The following is a 19,788-nucleotide window of genomic DNA, read 5'->3' as shown; positions in this document are numbered from 1 at the left end:
CAGCAGGCGGTACAAGCCACACCAGCGTGCCCAACGCGGGTTTAGAACACGTCCACTATTGAAAAGATTCCCTTTCCCGCCCAGCGACGTGATCAAAGTTAGCATCCTGGCAGGAAGGAATCACAGCACGGCAGTTCTGAAAGTGGCCTTTAAAATCATAGTGAGTCCAACCGTCTCATTTTACAGATGAGGAGACCCAGCAGAGAGATGAAGCCGTAGCTCCCGGCAAAAAAAAAAAAAAAAAAAAAAAGGAGGTACAGACCAGGTCTCAAGTCTTGCGCTCCCCCACCAAACCAGGGATGTGTGCTCCAGGGAAACCGCCCAGCCAGCTACGCCCCTCCGCGTCCGCACCTGCGCTTGGGGCAATGCCTCTTCCCGAGGAAATACACGACTTAACGCCTGAGGGGCCCCTCTGGCTTCCACGCGCCCCACTTTCCCTCTCCGAGGCCCGCTACGCACCTCCGCCCACTGTCCCAGGTGCGCCTCGGCGTCGCGTACAGAGTGCGCCTGCGCAGCTGCGTCGCGCGTGACGTCGCTCTTGTGGGCGGAGAGCGCCGGCGGGAGGCGGGGCCCGGGCCGGGGGGCGGGGCAAGCCGGGCCGGCGGGCGGGCCACGTGACGGTGCGGGCGGGGAGCCGCAGACAGCGGTGGGCGCGTGCCCTCCGCCTCCGCCTCCGCCTCCGCCTCCGCCCGCCGCCGGGCTCCCGTGGGAACGTCCGCGCGGGCCGCGTCCGCGCGCCGGCAGGTAGGAGGGAGGTGGGCTCGGGCCGCGGGCGGCGGCGGGCGCGGGAGGCCGCGTGGTGGCCGGGCGATCGGGGCCTCGAGGGGCGCGCCGCTCGCCTGGCCGGGCCCCGACTGCGCGCGGACCCGGCTCTCAGGGCCTGATCCTCCCCGGTTCCCACCGAGGCCAGGTGCACCCCTCGGCGCCGTGAGCCCGGGCTCGTAGTCGCGAAAAGATGATGACAACGAGCAGTCTCGCCGCCCTAGTCTGAGCTTCCGACCGCAGCTGCTTGCTCGCCCCAGACCCTGCGATTGAACAGGTTCAGTGCGGATAGCTGTATGAACCCCATAACGGTAATTTCAAAGGGAAAAACCCCAGAAGGTTCTAAAATTAATTCCTTCACCCGATTCTAATCTGTAGCCTCAAAAAAAAAAAAAAAAAACCCATTGTCATCGAGTTGATTCCGACTCATAGCAACCTTCTAGGACAGAGTAGAACTGCCCCACTGGGTCACCAAGAAACGGCTAGGGGATTCGAACTGCCGACCTTTCGGTTAGCAGCCGAGCTCTTAACCACAGGCTTTCTTTTTACCGGTTGAGAGATTCTGGCTTTCTGTTCCTGAGGTTAACTAGTACTTCCCCAGTTAAGCTTATGCTGCTTTTAACCTCATTTGTTCTTGGGACTTTTTAGGAACCTAGCTTTCCCATTGATTTCCCTGTTTCTCACCCTCAAATCTTTGTCCTCATTTTGGCTTCCATATTGTTGCACTCTAGGTTTTTTTTTTTTTTTTAATCTGCCCCTAAGTGTAGGTCCCAGGTGTCTCTGCTTATTTTCCTTCTGGCTTATTTTCTCATCCTTGACCACATCTTCAGTTCCATCACATTGAACTGGCATTCTTGAACTTCAGGTGCTGGCCTGGTGCCAGCATATTAATGACTTGTGTGGACTCTAGACTCCACCTGTCAGAGAGAACTAGTTCTTATCTCTCATCCTCATTTCAAAACTTGTTTTTCTTCCTGTGTTTCTGGGAATCATCCAGATTTAAAGCCTTCATCCATTTATTCAGCACACGTTTTTGTGCACCTAATATATGCTGACATGTTCTAGACACTGGGGGATGGAATGGTGAACAAGTAACCGATTTTAGTTGGGGGGAGAGACACTAAACAAATCAGTTATCAAGAAGGTACCAGGTGGTGATGTGAGGGAACGGCTACTTTGGTTAGGAGGTGTCAGCAGTAGCCTTTAGTTCCGGAAGGTTGCTGAATACAAAAATAACTTCTGTACATCAGCAATAACTAACTAGGAATTTTAATAGTAGCCAAAGATACTATTCATAACAGAAGTCAAAACTGAAGGTATTTAGAAATTGATCAAACTAAAGCTGGTTAGTGCTTTAGGAAGAGAAAAATATAATTGTTAAAAGGCATAAAAGACCCAAATAAATGGAGAGTTATACCATATTCATGGATATGAAGACTCAGTATTATAAAGATGGCAGTTTTCCTCAATTTTGTGCAATTCCAGTTAAAATTGCTTTATGGTTTTCCATGAAACTTGTAAGGTTGAACCTGAAATTCATAAGCAAAGGACCAAGAATAGTGAAGCCAGTTTTGAAAAAGAAGAAATTGGTCTCTCCCTACCACATATGAAAACTTAGTATAAGGCTATAAAAATTAAGACAGTATGGTGTTGGTTCAAGGATAGAAAAGTAGACTGGCGGAACAGAATAGAGAGCCCAGAAACATACCTATGTCGCTATGAGTCAAAATGGACTCTGGCAATGGATCGGAATCCACCACTAAGGAGCCCTGATGGCATAATGGTTAAGCGTTCAGCTGCTAACCAAAAGGTCGGCAGTTCGAACCCACCAGCAGATCCAGGAGAGAAAAGACCTGGCGATCTTCTCCCCTAAAAATTACAGCCTGGGAAACCCTATGGGGCAGTTCTACCCTGTCACATGGGGTCACTGTGAGTTGAAAATCTATTTGACGGCACCCAACAACAACACATCTCATAGGTAAGTAACCATGGCCCATTAAACAAGTGAAAAAATCAGAAGCAATAACCTTTACAAGTTTGTTGTTGTTATGTACCGTCAAGTCGATTTCAACTCGTAGAGACCCATATGACAGATTAGAATTACCCCATATGGTTTTCTAGGCTATAATCTTTACAGGTGCAGATTGCCAGGCATTTTTCCCATGGAGCTGCTGGGTGAGTTTGAACTGCCAACCTTTCAGTTAGTAGCCGAGCACTTAACCTTTGTGCCACCAGGCTACTTGTTAAGTAGTTTGATGTGAACAGGATAGAATCACATCAACTAAGAAAAATTTACAAGCTTTTTATCTTGTGTTATCACTGTAGGGTATGGTTCAGAATGAAAACCTTTAAGTGATTATAATTTGTTTATATGAAGAAAAATAAAGCAAATGTGAAAATATTTGGGGCTGCTAAAACTGTTTTGGAAATTAGAAGCTGATGAAATTATAATAGTTATTAGGAAGTGTCTATTAATGTATGATGTGTATTCTGTAGGCCTTCATTGACAGTATTAATACGTATCTTGCGTGACAGCATTACTCCCTTTTTTTTTTTGAGTGGCTGAGTTTAAATATTTCTATGTATTTTTTTATATCGGGCTATTTCTTTTCATCTTTCAGAAAATAGGAAAAACTGGTACATTCGGAATCTGTTGGAAGTAAAGGCCCAGTCTTACGGCTTCCCTCTGTCTTAAGCACGCACAGAATGTTGTTAGGTGCCGTTGAGTCAGTTTTCGACTCATAGCAACCCCGTGTGACAGAGTGGAACTGTCCCATGCGTTTTTTAGGCTGTAGTCTTTACAGGAGCAGATCACCAGGTCTTTTTCATACAGAGCCACTGGCTGAATTTGAAGCACCAGCCTTTTGGTTAGCAGCTAAGCACATAACCATTGCACTACCAGGGCTCATTATGTACAGAATAAGGCCAAAACTAAGCCTATTGCTGTTCAGTAGATAGATTCCAGCTTGTAGCGACCCTATTGGACAGAGTAGAACTGCCCCATAGGGTTTGCAAGGCAGTAAATCTTTACAGAAGCGGGCTGTCGCACATTTCTCCCGCAGAGCTGGTGGGTTCAAACCGTCGATGTTTGGGTTAGTAGCTGAGCACTTAACCACTGTGCCACTAAAAGAGGGGGCAAAATGGGGCCTAGGAATTAACCGGACAGCTTTATAGGACGTAGGGGCACATGTGTAAGAATTATCTGCTAGAGAGCTTAGTGTCTGCTGGATGAGAATGGTGATATTTAAGTGAAGACCAAAAGGATGAGTATGAATTTGACAAGGAAAAGAGGCAGAGAGAAGAACATTCACGAAGAAGGGGAGTGTCTGTGTTTCGGGGCCTACAAATTTGATTCCGCAAATAAAAAAACCTCTAGTGGCTATTTCTTAAGTGTACACCAAATGATTTCCCCCCATTTTCCATAAACCTGCCAAAGGTTTTCTGTATGTTCAACCAAAGGACCATTTCTCACTTGAGACTCTCAAGGCACCTTTTCCTTTATAGCAAAAAGAAAAAAGTCTCATTATCCAAAGATAAATGGATATGGTTCTAGAATGCTGGGTTGTTCTAGAAGCCATTGCATCACACTAGATTATCTTTACTCAGTTGATGAATTAGTTGGGCGACGGTTCTCTTTCTTTGACACTATGCCAACGATTAAATTTCAAAAAAATTTAACTATGTTGGGTACCATCCTGAGGGAGCTAGAGAACAACTAAATACAGTGAAACTTGTGAGAGCGGGAACTCGATGGAACTGCATTGTTTTTACGGGCCTCACAAGTCTTCAGTCTTTGACAGGGCACAGTCACCACTTTTCTCTTGAACCTTTTAGTGGAAAATACCTGACTTTTCCTTCTCTTGACAGGTTTTTGCCTTACATAGGTTCCGTCTTTTGCAGGTTTTACTGTATGTCCATGGGTCCTAAGTATATCTTCCACTCAGACAGAGCTTCTCATTTCTGTAGCGCCTCTTTTTATCAAACTTATGTATGTATATGTATTTTATATATACATATATGTTATATATATATATATATATATATCATGGAGCCTTGGTAGCATAGTGGTTAAGCATTGGGCTGCTTACCAAAAGGTCAGCAGTTCAAATCCACCAGGCATTCCTTGGAAACCCTGTGAGGCAGTTCTACTCTGTCCCATAGGGTTGCTATGAGTCAGAATCGACTCGATGGCAATGGGTTTTTATTATAAATACATTGTATATATTGTATAATATAAATACATTTAGATGCCTATGTTTGTATTCTGATTGATAATCTGTATTTCTTATTTCCTATCAATCATTGCTCACCAATGGACACAGTTTGAAGAAGAATAAAGTACTCCCAAAAATGTTATTTTAACAAGTCTGCTTAAAGTTTTTAAGGGAGAAAAAAATGCTTTTAATCGAAAAGATTTTTTCTGGTCTTGGGAAATCGAACTTGGCGGACAGTCTGCTGTAATGTTGACATGTTTTTGTAGTCAAAAGATGCATCTTAAATCACGTGCTCCATTAAGCCTGCTGTAACTGTTCCCCACAGGCAGAATGTCCCTGGCTGCTTGTTGTGTAGCCTGTGGCAGAAGGATGGCAACGTCTCCTCCCTCGCTGAAGAGCAGCACCTACTGGCGAGAGCTCCGTGAGTACAGCTCAACCAGCAGGGCCGTAGTGTAGACATGGGGCCGTGATGGTGGCTGGGTTTCCAGGGGGCCCACACACATATATTTAAGCTACAATGAGCCTCAGATTTGTCTTTTCTGTATTAATACCCATTGCATCAATTCCCACTCATAGCGACCCTATAGGACAGAGTAAAACTGCCCGCTAGAGTTTCCAAAGAGCATCTGGTGAATTCAAACTGCCAACCTTTTGGTTAGCAGCCATAGGTTTTAACCATTACGCCACCAGGGTTTCCTTTTCTATTTTAATGGCCCACCTTAAATTTGTAGGCCCAGAGCCATACACACTCACTGTCCTTGGAAATTCTTTTCCCTACCCTACTTTTCACATCAAATTTATATTTGTCTTTCTAAACTTGACTTAAGGAACCCTGGTGACACAAAAGGTTGACTGCTGACTGAAAGGTCGGTGGTTCAAACCCACCAACTGCTCTGCAGGAGAAAAGGCCTGGTGGTCTGCTCCTGTAAAGATTACAGCCTAGGAAACCTTATGGTGCAATTCTACTCTGTCACATAGATTCACTAGGAGTTGGAATCGACTCGACATAACAATACAACAACAACAAATTTGACTTGGAGTCCCTGAGCGGTGCAAACAGATAACATGCGCGGTTGCTAACCGAGAGGATGGAGGTTTCAATCCTTCCAGAGGCACCTTGGAAGAAAGGCCTGGTGATCTAAAGAATCAGCCATTGGAAACCCTACAGAGCACAGCTCTACTCTGACGCACATGGGGTTGCCATGAGTTGGAATTGACTTGACGACAACTAGAAAGCTTAACTTAAATATCACTGTATTCTCATTAAACAGATATTTTTTAAGCTCCTGTTTTGTGCCAGGCACTGTATTAGGATCTGGGGAGACAGTGGCGAGCACACAAGATGTTTGTTCTTGCCCTGTTGGAGCTTAGCACTCATCTACTGTCCCTGACACCCTAAAGCAGGTAGATCTTGTCACTTATCCTGTAGAGTGAACTAGAACAGGTTTAGTTGTCTGACTTCCCCTACAGACTGTACACTCTGAGAAGGAAATGTCTTCTTTACAGTTATATTCTCAGTTGCTTGTTATTATACCTGGCATATAGTAGACGTTCAAATATTATTTGTTGAATAGTAGAATGAAATAAATTACCTTCTTTGAGCATTATTTCCTTTATTTGCAAAATGAAAAGATTGGCCTGGGTCACTACGGTCCCACTCATTCAACAGGTTATTCACACAATACGAATTACTGTGCACACACAGGTTTTCACTGATAATTGTTCCTCCATAAACATCACGTCCATCCTGTCAGAGCCAGAACACACGAGGTGCTCCTAGAGCGTTAGCATGTGGAAAGTAGATAGCAGACAATGATAGAAACCACTTCTAAATAACGATGGAAGGCCAGTGTTTACTCTTATATCGCTGGGTGGGCAAGTCTTAGGTGTCAGCAGGTGCTCTGCCCCCTTCCATGCTGGTCCAGCTCTCACCCAGCAGCATCAGGACAAGCCTGGGCCAGTGTCACCACAACTCTCAAAACACAACTGCGGCAGGGCCACCCCTACACAGGCTGCACCCTGGCTGGGCAGATAGCCCCTCTGTACTCTGGGTCTCCGCTGCTTCCAGTACTGTCTCAGCCCTCAGCTCGTTTCAGTTCTTGGCCCGCTGCTCTCAGACTGCTCTGCTGCCGCTTCTCTGTTCACAGACACTGGCTTCTGCTTCCTCCCTGCCTCTGACTCGCCTTCTCCAAGTTCTGTCTCCTGCTGGGTCCTGGGTTTCTGCTGTTACTAGTGCCTGTCTGCTGTTCTGCTGTGACTAAAGAATTTTTCACTCTCTTATCCCCCAGATTGATGTCTCCACATGACACGATTGGGGGAAGGGTGTTTGTTATGGATCAAATTATGTCCCCCCAATATGTGTTGTAAATTCTAACCTCTATGCCTGTGGCCCTGGTGGCAGTGGTTAAGAGCAGCTGACCGAAGCCATGGTGTTTTCAGTCGCCTCATATACATGCAAAAGCTAGACAATGAATAAGGAAGACCGAATAAGAATTGACACCTTTGAATTATGGTGTTGGGAGAGAATATTGAATATACCATGGACTGCCAGAAGAACAAACAAATCTGTCTTAGAAGAATTATAACCAGAAAGCTCCTTAGAAACATTGGACATGTTATCAGGAGGGATCAGTCCCTGGAGAAGGACATCATGGTTGGTAAAGTAGAGGGTCAGCGAAAAAGAGGAAGACCCTCAACAACATGGATTGACAAAGTGGCTGCACCAATGGGCGCAAGCATAACAATGATTGTGAGGATGGCACAGGACCACACAGTGTTTCATTCTGTTGTACACAGGGTGATTGATTGATGAGTCGGAACCGACTAGACGCCACCTAAGAACGACAGCAACTGCCAGTCATTACAGGCTGTATAGATAATTGAAGAGACGATTTTGAAAACAGTAAGACAAATACTGCCAAATACTGATTATCAAGCAGCTCACCGTCACAGAAGCATTAGAAAGAAACAAGTAAATGAAAGAAGTGCACCAGAAGTATTGAGTGCCAGAGATCAATTTCACGAAGCCATGTAACTACCCCATCGTTGACACGTGTGAATCTTGCATGAAAAGAAGGGCAAAAGTGCATGAAGTTCTTTCCAGTAGATTTTCCTTCTTAAGTAATGTGATCATACCTAATGAAGCATGCATGAAGACATCCAAGAAATTACTGCAGGCTTATCCTGATGACTAAAATATAGACCTTTACAGAGAAGTGCGACAGTTTCATTCCTACATGAGAACTAAGTTTACAGATTCAGGGAAGACGAATTTTACTCATGTAGGCATGTATGATTCCATAATAGAAGACAAAATACAATGCGCATTTCCCAATGTTGAGGTGGCTTTACGCATATTCCTAACATTAATGATCGCAAACTACACGACAGAATGCCCATTTTTGTCCCTAAGGGGACTCAAAAACCCTCAGCTTACAACAAAGATCCAAGAAAGACTTGACTCATTATCCTTATTGTGTATGGAAATAGATATTGTTCAGCCACTTAATTGTGATGAAATAACTGAAGAATTTATAAGAGCAAAGAATAGAAGTGTTTTTAATTATAACATGTTAAAGATGAGAGATCTATCTAAAAATACAGTAGTTTGTTATAATATTTGTTTTCCGATATTAAATTTTGTTTTATGACATCTTTACATTTGTTCATTTCTAATAGCATTTGTTACAGAATAAGTATCAAAGTTGAAGTATAAGCCTTTTAAAACAAAATTGGTGAAAGTCCATTTTTCATTGTGGGAGATCAACAGAATTTTACATTCATTGTTGAAACAACTAAGTTCACCAACTCATTTTCTTTGTTGTAGAATACGTGAAATATTCTTTTTGTAGAAAATGTGATGTATAGTAAAAATCTTAGTACGACGCATCCACTGAAAATTTTATAATCCACTTCATCTCATTCCGCTGAAATGACATATGCCAATTTTATGTTCAGTTTTTAATATCATTTGTTGTTGTTTTTAGGTGTTGTCGAGTCGGTTCTGATTCATAGCGACCCTGTGTACAAAAGAAATAAACACTGCCCTGTCCTGAGCCATCCGCACAGTTGTTGCTGTGTTTGAGCCCATTGTTTCAACCACTGTGTCAGTTTGTCTCATTGAGGGTCTTCCTCTTTTTTGCCGACCCTCTACTTTACCAAGCATGATGTCCTTCTCCAGGGACTGATCCCCCCGATAACATGTCCGAAGTATGTGAGTTGTAGTCTCGCCATCCTTGCTTGTAAGGAATATTCTGGTTGTACTTCTTCCAAGACAGATTTGTTCATTCTTTTAGCAGCCAAGGTATATTCAATATTCTTCATCAACATCACGATTCAAAGGGGTCAGTTCTTCTTTGATCTTCCTTATTAATCGTCCAGCTTTTGTATGTATATGAAGTGATTGAAGACACCATGGTTTGGGTCAGGCGCACCTTAGTCTTCAAGGTGACATCTTTGCTTTCCAGCACTTTTAAAGAGGTCTTTTGCAGCAGATTTGCCCAATGCAATGCGTCTTTGGTTTCTTGACTGCTGCTTCCATGAGTGTTGATTGTGGATCCAAGTAAAGTGAAATCCTTGACAACCTCAATCTTTTATCATGCTGTCGCTTATTGGTCCAGTTGTAAGGATTTTTGTTTTCTTTATGTTGAGGTGCAATCCATACGAAGGCTGTGGTCTTTGATTTTCATTAGTAAGTGCTTCAAGTCCTGTTCACCTAAGCAAGCAAGGTTGTATCATACATAATGCATGTTGTTAATGAGTTTTCCTCCAATCCTGATGCCCCGTTCTTCTTCATATAGTCCGGCTTCTCACATTATTTGTTCAGCGTACAGATTGAGCAAGTGTGGTGAAAGGATACAACCCTGATGCACACCTTTCATGACTTAAAACCACGCAGTGTCCCCTTGTTCTGTTTGAATGACTGCCTTTTGATGTATGTCCAGGTTTCTCATGGGCACAACTAAGAATTCCCACTCTTCACAACGTTATCCATAATTTGTTACGATTCACACAGTAGAATGCCTTTGCATAGTATAACAAACAAACAAAAAACCCAAACCCATTGCTGTCGAGTCAATGCCAATTTATAGTGACCCTGTAGGACAGAGAACTGCTCTGTAGGGTTTCCAGGGAATGGCTGGTGGATTCAAACTGCCAGCGTTTTGGTTAGCAGCTGTAGCTCTTAACAACTACGCCACCAGGGTTTCCTTAGTATAAAAAAGTTGCATTTAAAAAGTTACATCATGGATAGTTAACACACACACACACACACACACACACACACGCATGAATATATAAAACTCGCGTATCCTGTTTGAATGCTTGAGTAAGCAGAGGCTGGGGCTCCACAGATTATCAGTGCCTGGGGCCCTCACATGCCTTAATCAGGCCCTGTCCCTCTTAGTTGGGTCGGTCTCGCTCATTGGCCTCAGGTGTGGTCCTACTGTCAGAACCAGGACTAAAAGACCAAATCATCCTCCACAAAGGCGTTCTATGCCTTGCAGTCATCTTTCATCCATTTGACAAATACTTATTGACCTTCTATGTGCCAGATACTATCCGAGGCTCTGAGGACACAGTGTTGAATGAGACAAAGTCCCTGTCCTCATGGGGCTTCCTTTTGGTCTTTAGAATAGCTCTGCTTTTCAGATAGATCCTTTCATGTAGAAAATTGTTTGATTCTATGTTCTAAATATAAAAAGAGAAGAGGGGTCAGGGAAGGGAGCTTCTCTCATCAATTCTAGCACAACAAACTCAAGAGCAAGAGTGATGAATTTACTTTTGGATAGAAGGAAAGGCTGTGAGACTCTGTCTGTTCCCAGGGGCCCAGTGAAAAGGGATAATTTAGTGGTAGCAGTAGAGGGGGACCCAGGCCAATGCCTGGGGCCCACAGGGTAGGGGTGGGGGAAACGTCCAGGAAGGAAGAATGTCCCAGGGAGTTGCAGCCAAGCAGCCCTATGTGCCACAACTTTCACCCCGCAGACCTGCCGGGACTGTGCTGTCCCCACCTGGTAGACCCACCACTGGGATGCTAGAGTGGGGGGGAGGGGACGGGGAATTCCCATTACCAGTGCCTGATGCATAGGTGAGGTCAAGCCAGGAGCATCTCCTTCTCCCTCAGTTGTGTTCTTGGCCGCATGAGTTGAAGCTCTGAACAAAGGGAATACTACCTCTAGACACCAAATAAATTATAGGTTAAATAGATTTTTGTGGGCTGGACTTGGTACCTAGCCATCGTGGGTGGTAGGTATCAGTTAAGATTGTGTTCAGCGCAGACAATTTAGAGCAGAAATAGCACCTTATCCCCTTTGTCTTCCTGCCCCATTATCTTTAGTGTGTGTCTTTCTCCTCATGGTTGCGAGGTGGCTGCTGAATCCCTGGACATCGGAAAGCAAAAGGGCCAAAAGCTGCCTTATGGAGCTTTGTCTTTTTTTTGGGAAGGGATCTCTCCCTAGCGACTTCCGCCTCTATCTCACTGGCCACACTGCAGAGTCATCTGGGAAATGAGATATTTCTTGCAATAAAGTTGTGTTAGTAAGGATTAAGAAGTTTATGTATACTGAATAGGCAACTAGGTGTGTCTGCCACTAGGATTTTTTTAATCTTTTTTTTAAAAAAATGCTTTCCAAGTTTCAAACAAGGATTTATAAATGAGTTTGTAGAGTGCAGTGTGTATTTAAAGTGGGGCTACCCTACATATGGCACTTAATCACCAACTGTAACATAGTTACTTTGGGAAAATTCATTTTGTGTCCTTTTTTTACTAAAACCAAAAAAACCCACTGCCGTGGAGTCAAATTCCCACTCATAGTGACCCTATAGGACAGAGTAGCACTGCCCCACAGGGATTCCAAGGAGTGCCTGGTGGATTTGAAATGCTGACCTTTTGGTTAGCAGCCAAACTCTTAACCACTATGGTACCAGGGTTTCTGTGTCCCTACTGGAGACACCAATCCCTTGGTACAGTCATGGTAGTGATAGGGAGCAGTCTCCCCGTTCTTTTCTTTAATTGGTTGTAAACCACGAAAGGAGCCAGAGAGAAGTAGCTTCCAGGGCATGTCTTCAGTGGAACCCCTGTAGTCTGGCAATTTCAGTAGTGGGATGAGGCCTGGGGGAACTGGAGGTGGGGCAACGGGACAATGAGAGTGAAAGGCCATAAATATAGTTGTATTTGTGTGCCCAGTACTTGTTGATTAGAATGTTTATATCTGTGAATAGGAAACTGTATGTTGATAGCAACTGACTCTATTCACGGGAAAATATCAGTAATGTCTTATGTGATTATATATGATACAAGTAGAGACTAACACTGTTGCCTGTTTTGTGTCAAATGTTTAAAACTGAGTTTCATCACACTGACTTTTTTCCTTTCTTTTTGAAGGAAATATTATAAAGTTTACTGGCTCCCTTATTCTAGGGTAAGTGTCCACTGGGAAATACTAATTGATTTGGTGACATTACTACTTGAAATCTCAGGGGAAATGATTCACAGGTAGCCCGGGGTAATGAAACAGTATAGGTTTTGGAATGAGAAGGGTTAATCACTGGTTCTGCCACTTAGGTGTTATCTCGGTCAAGTTACTTACCTGTCTGAGGCCTGTTTTCTCTTGGGTCCAATAGGCAAGGGGGTTCTGCCTCCCTCCAGCAGGGGCTGTGAGGAAAGTAACTGATACATACATAGCAGGCATTCTCTCATTAGCTTTCACACATTTTAAATCACCACAGTGGGCAGCATTTTGTCTTAAGTTCTGAAGTGGGTGAAGAAAGTAAAAAATGAGCCTACCGTGTTTTTCCACAAATAACATGCCCATGTTAGTAATGAGCCCACGCATAGAACACGTGGAAATGATGAAGTTAAGTAAAACAGTCCTGGCATAACACATGCATTATTTGTATAAAAAACACAGTAGTCAAAATTATTTTAGAGAATCTCTTAAATTACCACTCAGGTTCAGAGATGGAGGTGGAGTGGGAGAACAAGTCACGTCTCCCCCGTTACGAGCCTCCAGAGGGTGGCGCAGGTCTCGCTCCTTCAGTTGTTCCTCAGCATTCTCTTACCTTTTGCCCTTTTGTGGGGGCAGGGACTATATTCGTTCAATTTACGTATAATAGTAGTCTACTACATTTATTAGTAATACTTCTTTTTTCACTAGTATAAATAAAAAGCTAATTCATAGATGCTAAAATGATGGGGATAGAATTTACACTTTTGCATTTTACCCAGATACATGGTGTTTCTCCATCATGTTGTAATGTAAGCCAAAGCATATTTAGGTGATTTTTCCTTTGACTCGTTTTGGGCAGAGAATAAACATATATCCTTTTCTGTAATGCAGTCTCTTTGTCTAGATTCTAGTCAGGGATAGAGTAGAAAGAACCCCTCGTTTTTTGGTAAGGAATTTTGTCTTTCATGGAAAGTGTAAAAATTCTCCACGCATGTGGTCTCTCCGGCTGCTCAGATAGGCTCCCCAAGAGAGGAGAGGCTTCCTGAGAGTTTCTCTCTGGCCAGTGTCTGGCCTTTCTGCCCCTTGCTTGCTTTAGGCTGGAGACTGAAGGCCAGGAGAAGGCTCACGACAGGATGCACCTGTGTCTGGATTTACCTGGTGGCCGTAGCTCAGTCTAGTTGGGGAAAAAAATCTCCATTGAGGGCTGCACACCAAACTTCATTTCACATGTAAAAGCTGAATTTAGGTTTAGTTCTTAGGAGACCAAAAGCTTTCAGATGCTAGAGATGGGAGTATAAACTGGTATAACCTTTTTGAAAAAACAGTTTGTCATTACCTCGTAAAGCTGAACAGTGTGTATACCATTGGAAAGTATACACACTGCCCTGGAGAAGCACATGCTAACATGGAAGATGTGGGGTAGCATTGCCTGCAGGAAACGCCCATGTCTGGTGGGATAGATAGATAGATTGTGGTGTGTGTATACCGTGGATGACTCACACGCCCACAAAAGAGAAGTGCGGAGGCTAGAGATACACGCAGCGCGGGGATGCCTCACAAGCATCAGGCTGCACAAAGGGTACACCTAGTGCAGTTCCACTAGAATAAAGGTCAGAAACAGGCAGCGCTGAGCTCTCTTGTTGCAGGGTGCATGTGTAAGTGGTAAAGCTATTAAAAAAAAGCGAGGACGTTATAATAAAAGTCAGAATAAGAATTACATGGAAAGCTGAACAGATCATTATCAGGGAGTGTACATGTGGACTTCTGGGGTGCTGTCACTTTTGTTTCTTATTTCTATATGGTTATGCAGGTATTATTATTCAGTAAACTGAGTGTTTAACACATGCGTGCACGTAAATGTTATATGTGTGTTTTTGTATCTATGTTATTTTTCCCAATAAGTATAAAAAGTTTACTATGAAAAGCTTAGTAAAGAAGACTAGGTTACATTTAGGTCATATATTTATCGTGATTTTTTTTTTGTTTCTCTTTAAGAGGTTCTTTATTTTTTACATATGAAGTTCTGGCCCTGAAGAAGTCCTTGACACTAGATACTCAAGTGGTAGAAAAAGAAAAAACAAAGTCATATATATACGTCAATACAGTGTCTTTAGATAACAGAGAAAATCATGGTAAGTTTATAGTAAAATAATCTTGTCTTTGTGAAAAATGGAAGCTAGCAATTGAATTTAAAAATGAATCTATTTAAAACATCCAATTAATAAAATAGGTTTGGCTAACTCTGAGAATCACCAAACCCTGTGAGAATCAAGCTCTGAAAAAAATTAATGGAAGCCCAAATATGGGATTTCCACATTTAATACAAGCTTGCAACCCTGCTTTAACAATGTGAAGCTAGGATCAGATGACTCTTTTAGCTTGAACCTATAACCCCAGACCTCAGTGGGGGCCCGCAGTTTGGCAAGTATGAAAACACAGTTTTGTCATTCAGCTCAGAGATATTTTTGCTTTAAGGGATGTATTCAAGCAAACTAAAGTCACGAGACTTACTCATAAGCATCAATACCAGCCAATGTACGTATTTATGGAGGCTGAAAGGCCTGTCCTTACCAGGTAGGAAGGAGCCCTGGTGGTGCAGTGGTTACGTAGTTAAGGTCAGTGATTCAAACCCACCCAACTGCCCCATGGAGAAAGATGCAGCAGTCTGCTCCCATAAAGAAACCCTACGGGGCAGTTCTACTCTGTCCTGCAGGAAGCTGAGTCAGTCAACTTGATGGCAACGGGTAGTAGTAAGTAGCACCAGTTAGGATGCCTCCTCCTTAGTATTAGGTCACATGGAAGCCTGACTAGCAGTCACAGGTTTCCTTGGTGAACGTGGAATTTTAGAGCAGAGCAGTGTCCTTTTATCAGGGTACTTGTAGCCTGATGAGTTGCCGCACTGGACGGTTCAGCCGCCTGCGCCTGCCCCGTCAGCCTTGACTCTTAGGGAAGCACAGAACCTTCCCAAGGGGGCGGTCTTGGCCCCTCCCCCATCCACCACCTGTAGCTACCACAGCTCTCCTACTGGTATTCGTGATCACCTCACCTTCCTGTATTTCAGCCTGCTTATATGACGGGTTAGCATTTTAACTGAACAGATCATTTTATAGCCTGCAGTAGACCTGAAATCTATTTTTTTTAATGATGGGTTAGCATTTTTAGCATTTTGACTGAACAGATCATTTTATAGCCTACAGTAGACCTGTGTAGTGAGGCTTCATCTCGTGAGTGAGATATCTCCAGTTTTCAGTTTGAGATGGGCTGTTTTCAAGGGACATTTTCCTGAATGTAGCTGATTCTATGTTGTGTATGAGGACTTTGGTTAGCTTTAGTTAGAAGTTAGATAATGTTTTGTTTTTTTGCCTAACTTGGAAAGTGAGCTTATTTTGGGGTCTATAACTCTATGTCCCCATATTGTTTTAATATTGCATTGATAGTGACAATAAAATAAAAGAATGATGCTATTTTGTATTTTCTTTGTGGGAAAAAGAATTTTGGAGTTTATTTCATGCATTTCTCTTTGAGGTATCGGAGCATACATTAAGAGTGCATACTTGGTTTCATTTAAGCTTATACTCATTTTAGGAATCACCTACCAGGCAAGAAAAGAACTTCACAAAGCAGTGAGGAAGGTATTGGCAACATCAGCCAAGATATTACGGAGTCCATTTGCTGGTAAGTATTTAACTTGGAATCCTTATCAGTAATTTGAAAGTCATTAGATGATCAGCTTGAGAATTTTTTTCCATTTCTTATGCTGATGTTTAGTATATTTATGGAAAATTGATTGGTTAACATTGTTCTCTTAGGTTTTATTTAATCTTCTTATTTACTTATTGTTGTAAAAACATATTACACATTTGCCAGTTCAGCATTTTTCGGGTGTACGACTTAGTGATGTCAATTACATTAAGCATGTTGGGCAACCATCACCCTTCACTGATGCCAAACTTTCCATCACCGTGAACGGTTCACTGTTTCCCAAACCGTAACTCTCCCTCTTCCCTTCCCTCTCACCCTCGACTTGGGTCTCTATCCATTTGCCTGCTTTTGTCATTTCCTATAAGTGAGATCATCCAATATTTGGCCTTTTGTGACGGTGATCTCATCCAGCGTCATGTGTTTAAAGTTCATCATGTTGGCACGTGAATCAGAACGTCATTTCTCTCTGGCTGAGTGATAAGCCATTGTGTGGATTTACCATGTTTTGTTTATCCATTCGTCCGTTGATGAACGTTTAGGTTGTTGCCGTTTTTTGGCTATTGTGAGTAGTGCTGCAGCGAACATTGGTGTACGTGTGTAGGTTGTATTTAATCTTAAGGGCTCAGTATTTTTCAACAGTTTTCTTTCTTCCATCTTTATAGATGTATTGCTGTTCGATACTTGTAAATAAATATTGAGACTAAATATGTGCTATCCTTTTCACGAGAGTTTCAAAATTTTAAACTTGCTAGAAAATCACTCTCATGCATTCTCATCATTAAAGTATTACATCACAAATGTAGATTTCAGAGACAAATCCGCACTAGCTCTAAGATAGCTGACCTGATCTCTTTAAAAATTAGTCTCGTGAAAAAGAAAAGGTGGGAAAACTTTCTAGATTTAAAAGAGACTAAAGAGTCATAATTAAATCCTAGTTTTAAGAAACAGCTGTAAGGATATTTTGGAGACAGTTGGAGAAATTTAATATGGAATTGGACTGGATATTAGATGACTTTGGAAGTCTTTGTTAGTGTTCTTGGGTGTGATAATGACATTGTGGTTATGTAGAAGAATGAGGTTTATTCTGTGATTAAAGGGTGAAATGTCGTTATGTCTACAACTCCCTTTCAACTAGTTTAGGAAAAAAAATACACATCCATGCATACGTTGTTGTTAGGTGCCATCGAGTCAATTTTCACTCGTAAGTGACCCCATGTGACAGGGTAGAACTGCCCCATAGGGTTTTCATGGCTGTAATCCTTATGGAAGCACATCACCAGGCCTTTTTCCTGTGGAGCCTTTGGGCGAGTTCAAACCACCAGTCTTTCGGGTAGCAGCCGAGTGCTTAATCTTTTACGACATCCAGGACTCCTTACCCATGCAAATAGAGGAAGCAGAGAAGGCGAGATGATAAGTTATTGAAGCTCGACGTGTTAAGTATATTATAGATGTTTACTATACTGTTCTTTCAGTTCTTCTGTTTGGTATTTTTCATAATGAAAAGTTTTTTGGGGAAAAGCAAAAAAAAGTAACGAAATAATATAGTATATAAAACGTAAGATACAGACACCTAATACACTTAACAAATACATCAGTTACTGTTAGGTGTTATAAATGGATTCAAGTCTTTTTTTGTAGATTTCAAGTATTTTTAGATTATAATTTTTAATACATGTGAGAGTAAAGATGTCATCTTGACTATCCACATTGTCCTGTGTTTTGCAGACACCTTTAGCACAGTGGACGTGGAAGACCACGAGTGTGCCATCTGGCTGCTCCTGAGGAACAGTATGTCGGGTGATAAGGCAGCACGGCTGCAGGCCGTGCAGGAAATGTCACAGGCCCACCACTGGCACGGTAACTGTCCCCACCTGACCCACCTGACCCCCACCTGATACCTACATGTACCCACCTGCATGGTAACTGTCCCCTCCAGACCCCCACCTGATACCTACATGTACCCACCTGCGTGAGTGCACTGCCAGCTAGCTCTGATTTCTGGTACAAAAGAAAAGGGACTGAGAGCATAAGTAAGGAAAAGAGTTGAGGCGATCTTAACGTATAAAAAACAACTTTTCAAAAATTGAAAAAAGAAGCCTCGGCGATAAAGTGAAAAACCGCTGGCCAGTTAGCCATATGTGTTCGGTAGAAAAACCTCGAAACAGAAGTAGATAGATTTGTGTAACTTTCTACCAGAACAAAGTTCGATTTAATTAGATATTTCCTTGGGATCAACTCTTGATTCTGACAGTTCGGCTTAATATTGAGCTTGCATTTTCAATCATTTCGTATTTAATGAAACCTGTTTAATTGCTTGCTGCACCATACGGTTATATTTGCTTTTACTTTGACCATCTGCTTAGCTCTAAGACTAATGACTGGTGAAAGGCACCTGATTTGTGCATCATTTATTCTTTAGGAGTGTTTAAAATAATTTCATTTTCTGTAAAAGCCACTTGGTTTTGGAGTGAAAGTACATGAGCTAAGGTTCAGACCTGCTCTGGTTAGCCCAGGGACTAAGCCACAATTTGTTGTAGAGCCGCCTTGTAAAAATGGGGCAACAAACAAAAAAGAACAAGGTTCTAAAAGAAAAGGTAGGTCTCAGAATAATATTCCTGACTCCATACAAGTTTGTTAGTTGATTGACTAGAGGCTACAATTGCGATCACTTGTAATGTAAATATGAGCTTATTTCATGTTAGTGGAGACTCAGAACAGAAATTGTTCTTACAACCTGCATTCCAGGGCTCTCTTCCAGACTCACTGTATCAGAGCAGTCGGGAGGACCCTGGCACGTAGATTCTGAGAAAGCTCCCCACTCGGTCGGGAAGCCCTCACGCAAGCTAAGAACTGCCCTTGTTGAAAAGAACGTCTGCCTTAGTGGCTGTTGCTGTGATAGGAAATTTTCTCTTTGGTCCATAAAGAAGGGAAGGTTTAAATCGTGAGGGTTAAAACAAACTACCAGCATCTGGAACCTCAAATGAAACGTTCACAGACTTCACGGGAGGCCAAAGCACAATACTGTCACGGCGGACAGCAACCTAAGTACAACTGCAGGAGTTTGGAATAGTCATCAAAGCTTTCGAAAACTGCGATTATTAAAAAAAAAGGTGTTAGAGAAATTGGTATTGACCTATCCATTTTCACATTCGTGCTTTGTTTTTTCAAAAAGAGTTTCATAGGTTGTGACCAGGTACCCAGGTATAGTTGGAGAGAACTGTGAAATTCGTTGTTGTTGTTAGGTGCTATCGAGATGGTTCCGACTCATAGTGACCCCAAGTGCAACAGAACAAAGCGTTGCCCAGTTTTATGCCATCCTCACAGTCATCGTTATGTTTGAGCCGTTGTTGGAGCCACTGTATCAGCCCATCTCATTGAGGGCCTTCCTTTTTTTCGCTGACCCTCCACTTTACCAAGCATGATGTCCTTCTCCAGGGGCTGGACCCTCCTGGTAACATGTCCAAAACGTGTGAGTTGTAGTCTCACCATCCTTACTTCTAAGAAGCATTCTGGCTGTACTTCATCCAAGACAGATTTGTTCCTTCTTTTGGCGTTCCGTGGATATTCAACATTGTTCCCCAACATCACAATTCAAAGACCTCAGTTTTTCTTCAGTCTTCCGTATTCATTGTCCAGCTTTCACATGCATATGAGGTGATTGTAAA

General features: G+C 42.7%; 1 protein-coding gene across 3 annotated transcripts in view; it reads left to right on the top strand.

The window, feature by feature from the left end:
* The first annotated feature begins 606 nt into the window (after positions 1 to 606).
* SERAC1 (serine active site containing 1) overlaps positions 607 to 19,788 on the top strand; it is a 54,246-nt gene continuing 35,064 nt past the window's right edge. Inside the window, exons 1-7 of one of the 3 annotated variants that reach the window (XM_049904676.1) lie at positions 607 to 744; positions 911 to 1,073; positions 5,302 to 5,397; positions 12,358 to 12,394; positions 14,417 to 14,553; positions 16,007 to 16,096; positions 17,849 to 17,980. In XM_049904676.1, coding sequence (XP_049760633.1) covers positions 5,307 to 5,397; positions 12,358 to 12,394; positions 14,417 to 14,553; positions 16,007 to 16,096; positions 17,849 to 17,980 — 487 coding nt within the window. In that variant the 5' untranslated portion in view covers positions 607 to 744; positions 911 to 1,073; positions 5,302 to 5,306. Of the gene's footprint in view, positions 745 to 798; positions 1,074 to 5,301; positions 5,398 to 12,357; positions 12,395 to 14,416; positions 14,554 to 16,006; positions 16,097 to 17,848; positions 17,981 to 19,788 lie in introns of those variants that run through there. The other 2 variants (XM_049904666.1, XM_049904658.1) reach the window with 2 other exon arrangements.

The sequence above is a fragment of the Elephas maximus genome, chromosome 1 (genome assembly GCF_024166365.1).
Source record: "Elephas maximus indicus isolate mEleMax1 chromosome 1, mEleMax1 primary haplotype, whole genome shotgun sequence".
NCBI lineage: Eukaryota > Metazoa > Chordata > Mammalia > Proboscidea > Elephantidae > Elephas > Elephas maximus.
This window is presented reverse-complemented; position numbering and strand designations above follow the sequence as displayed.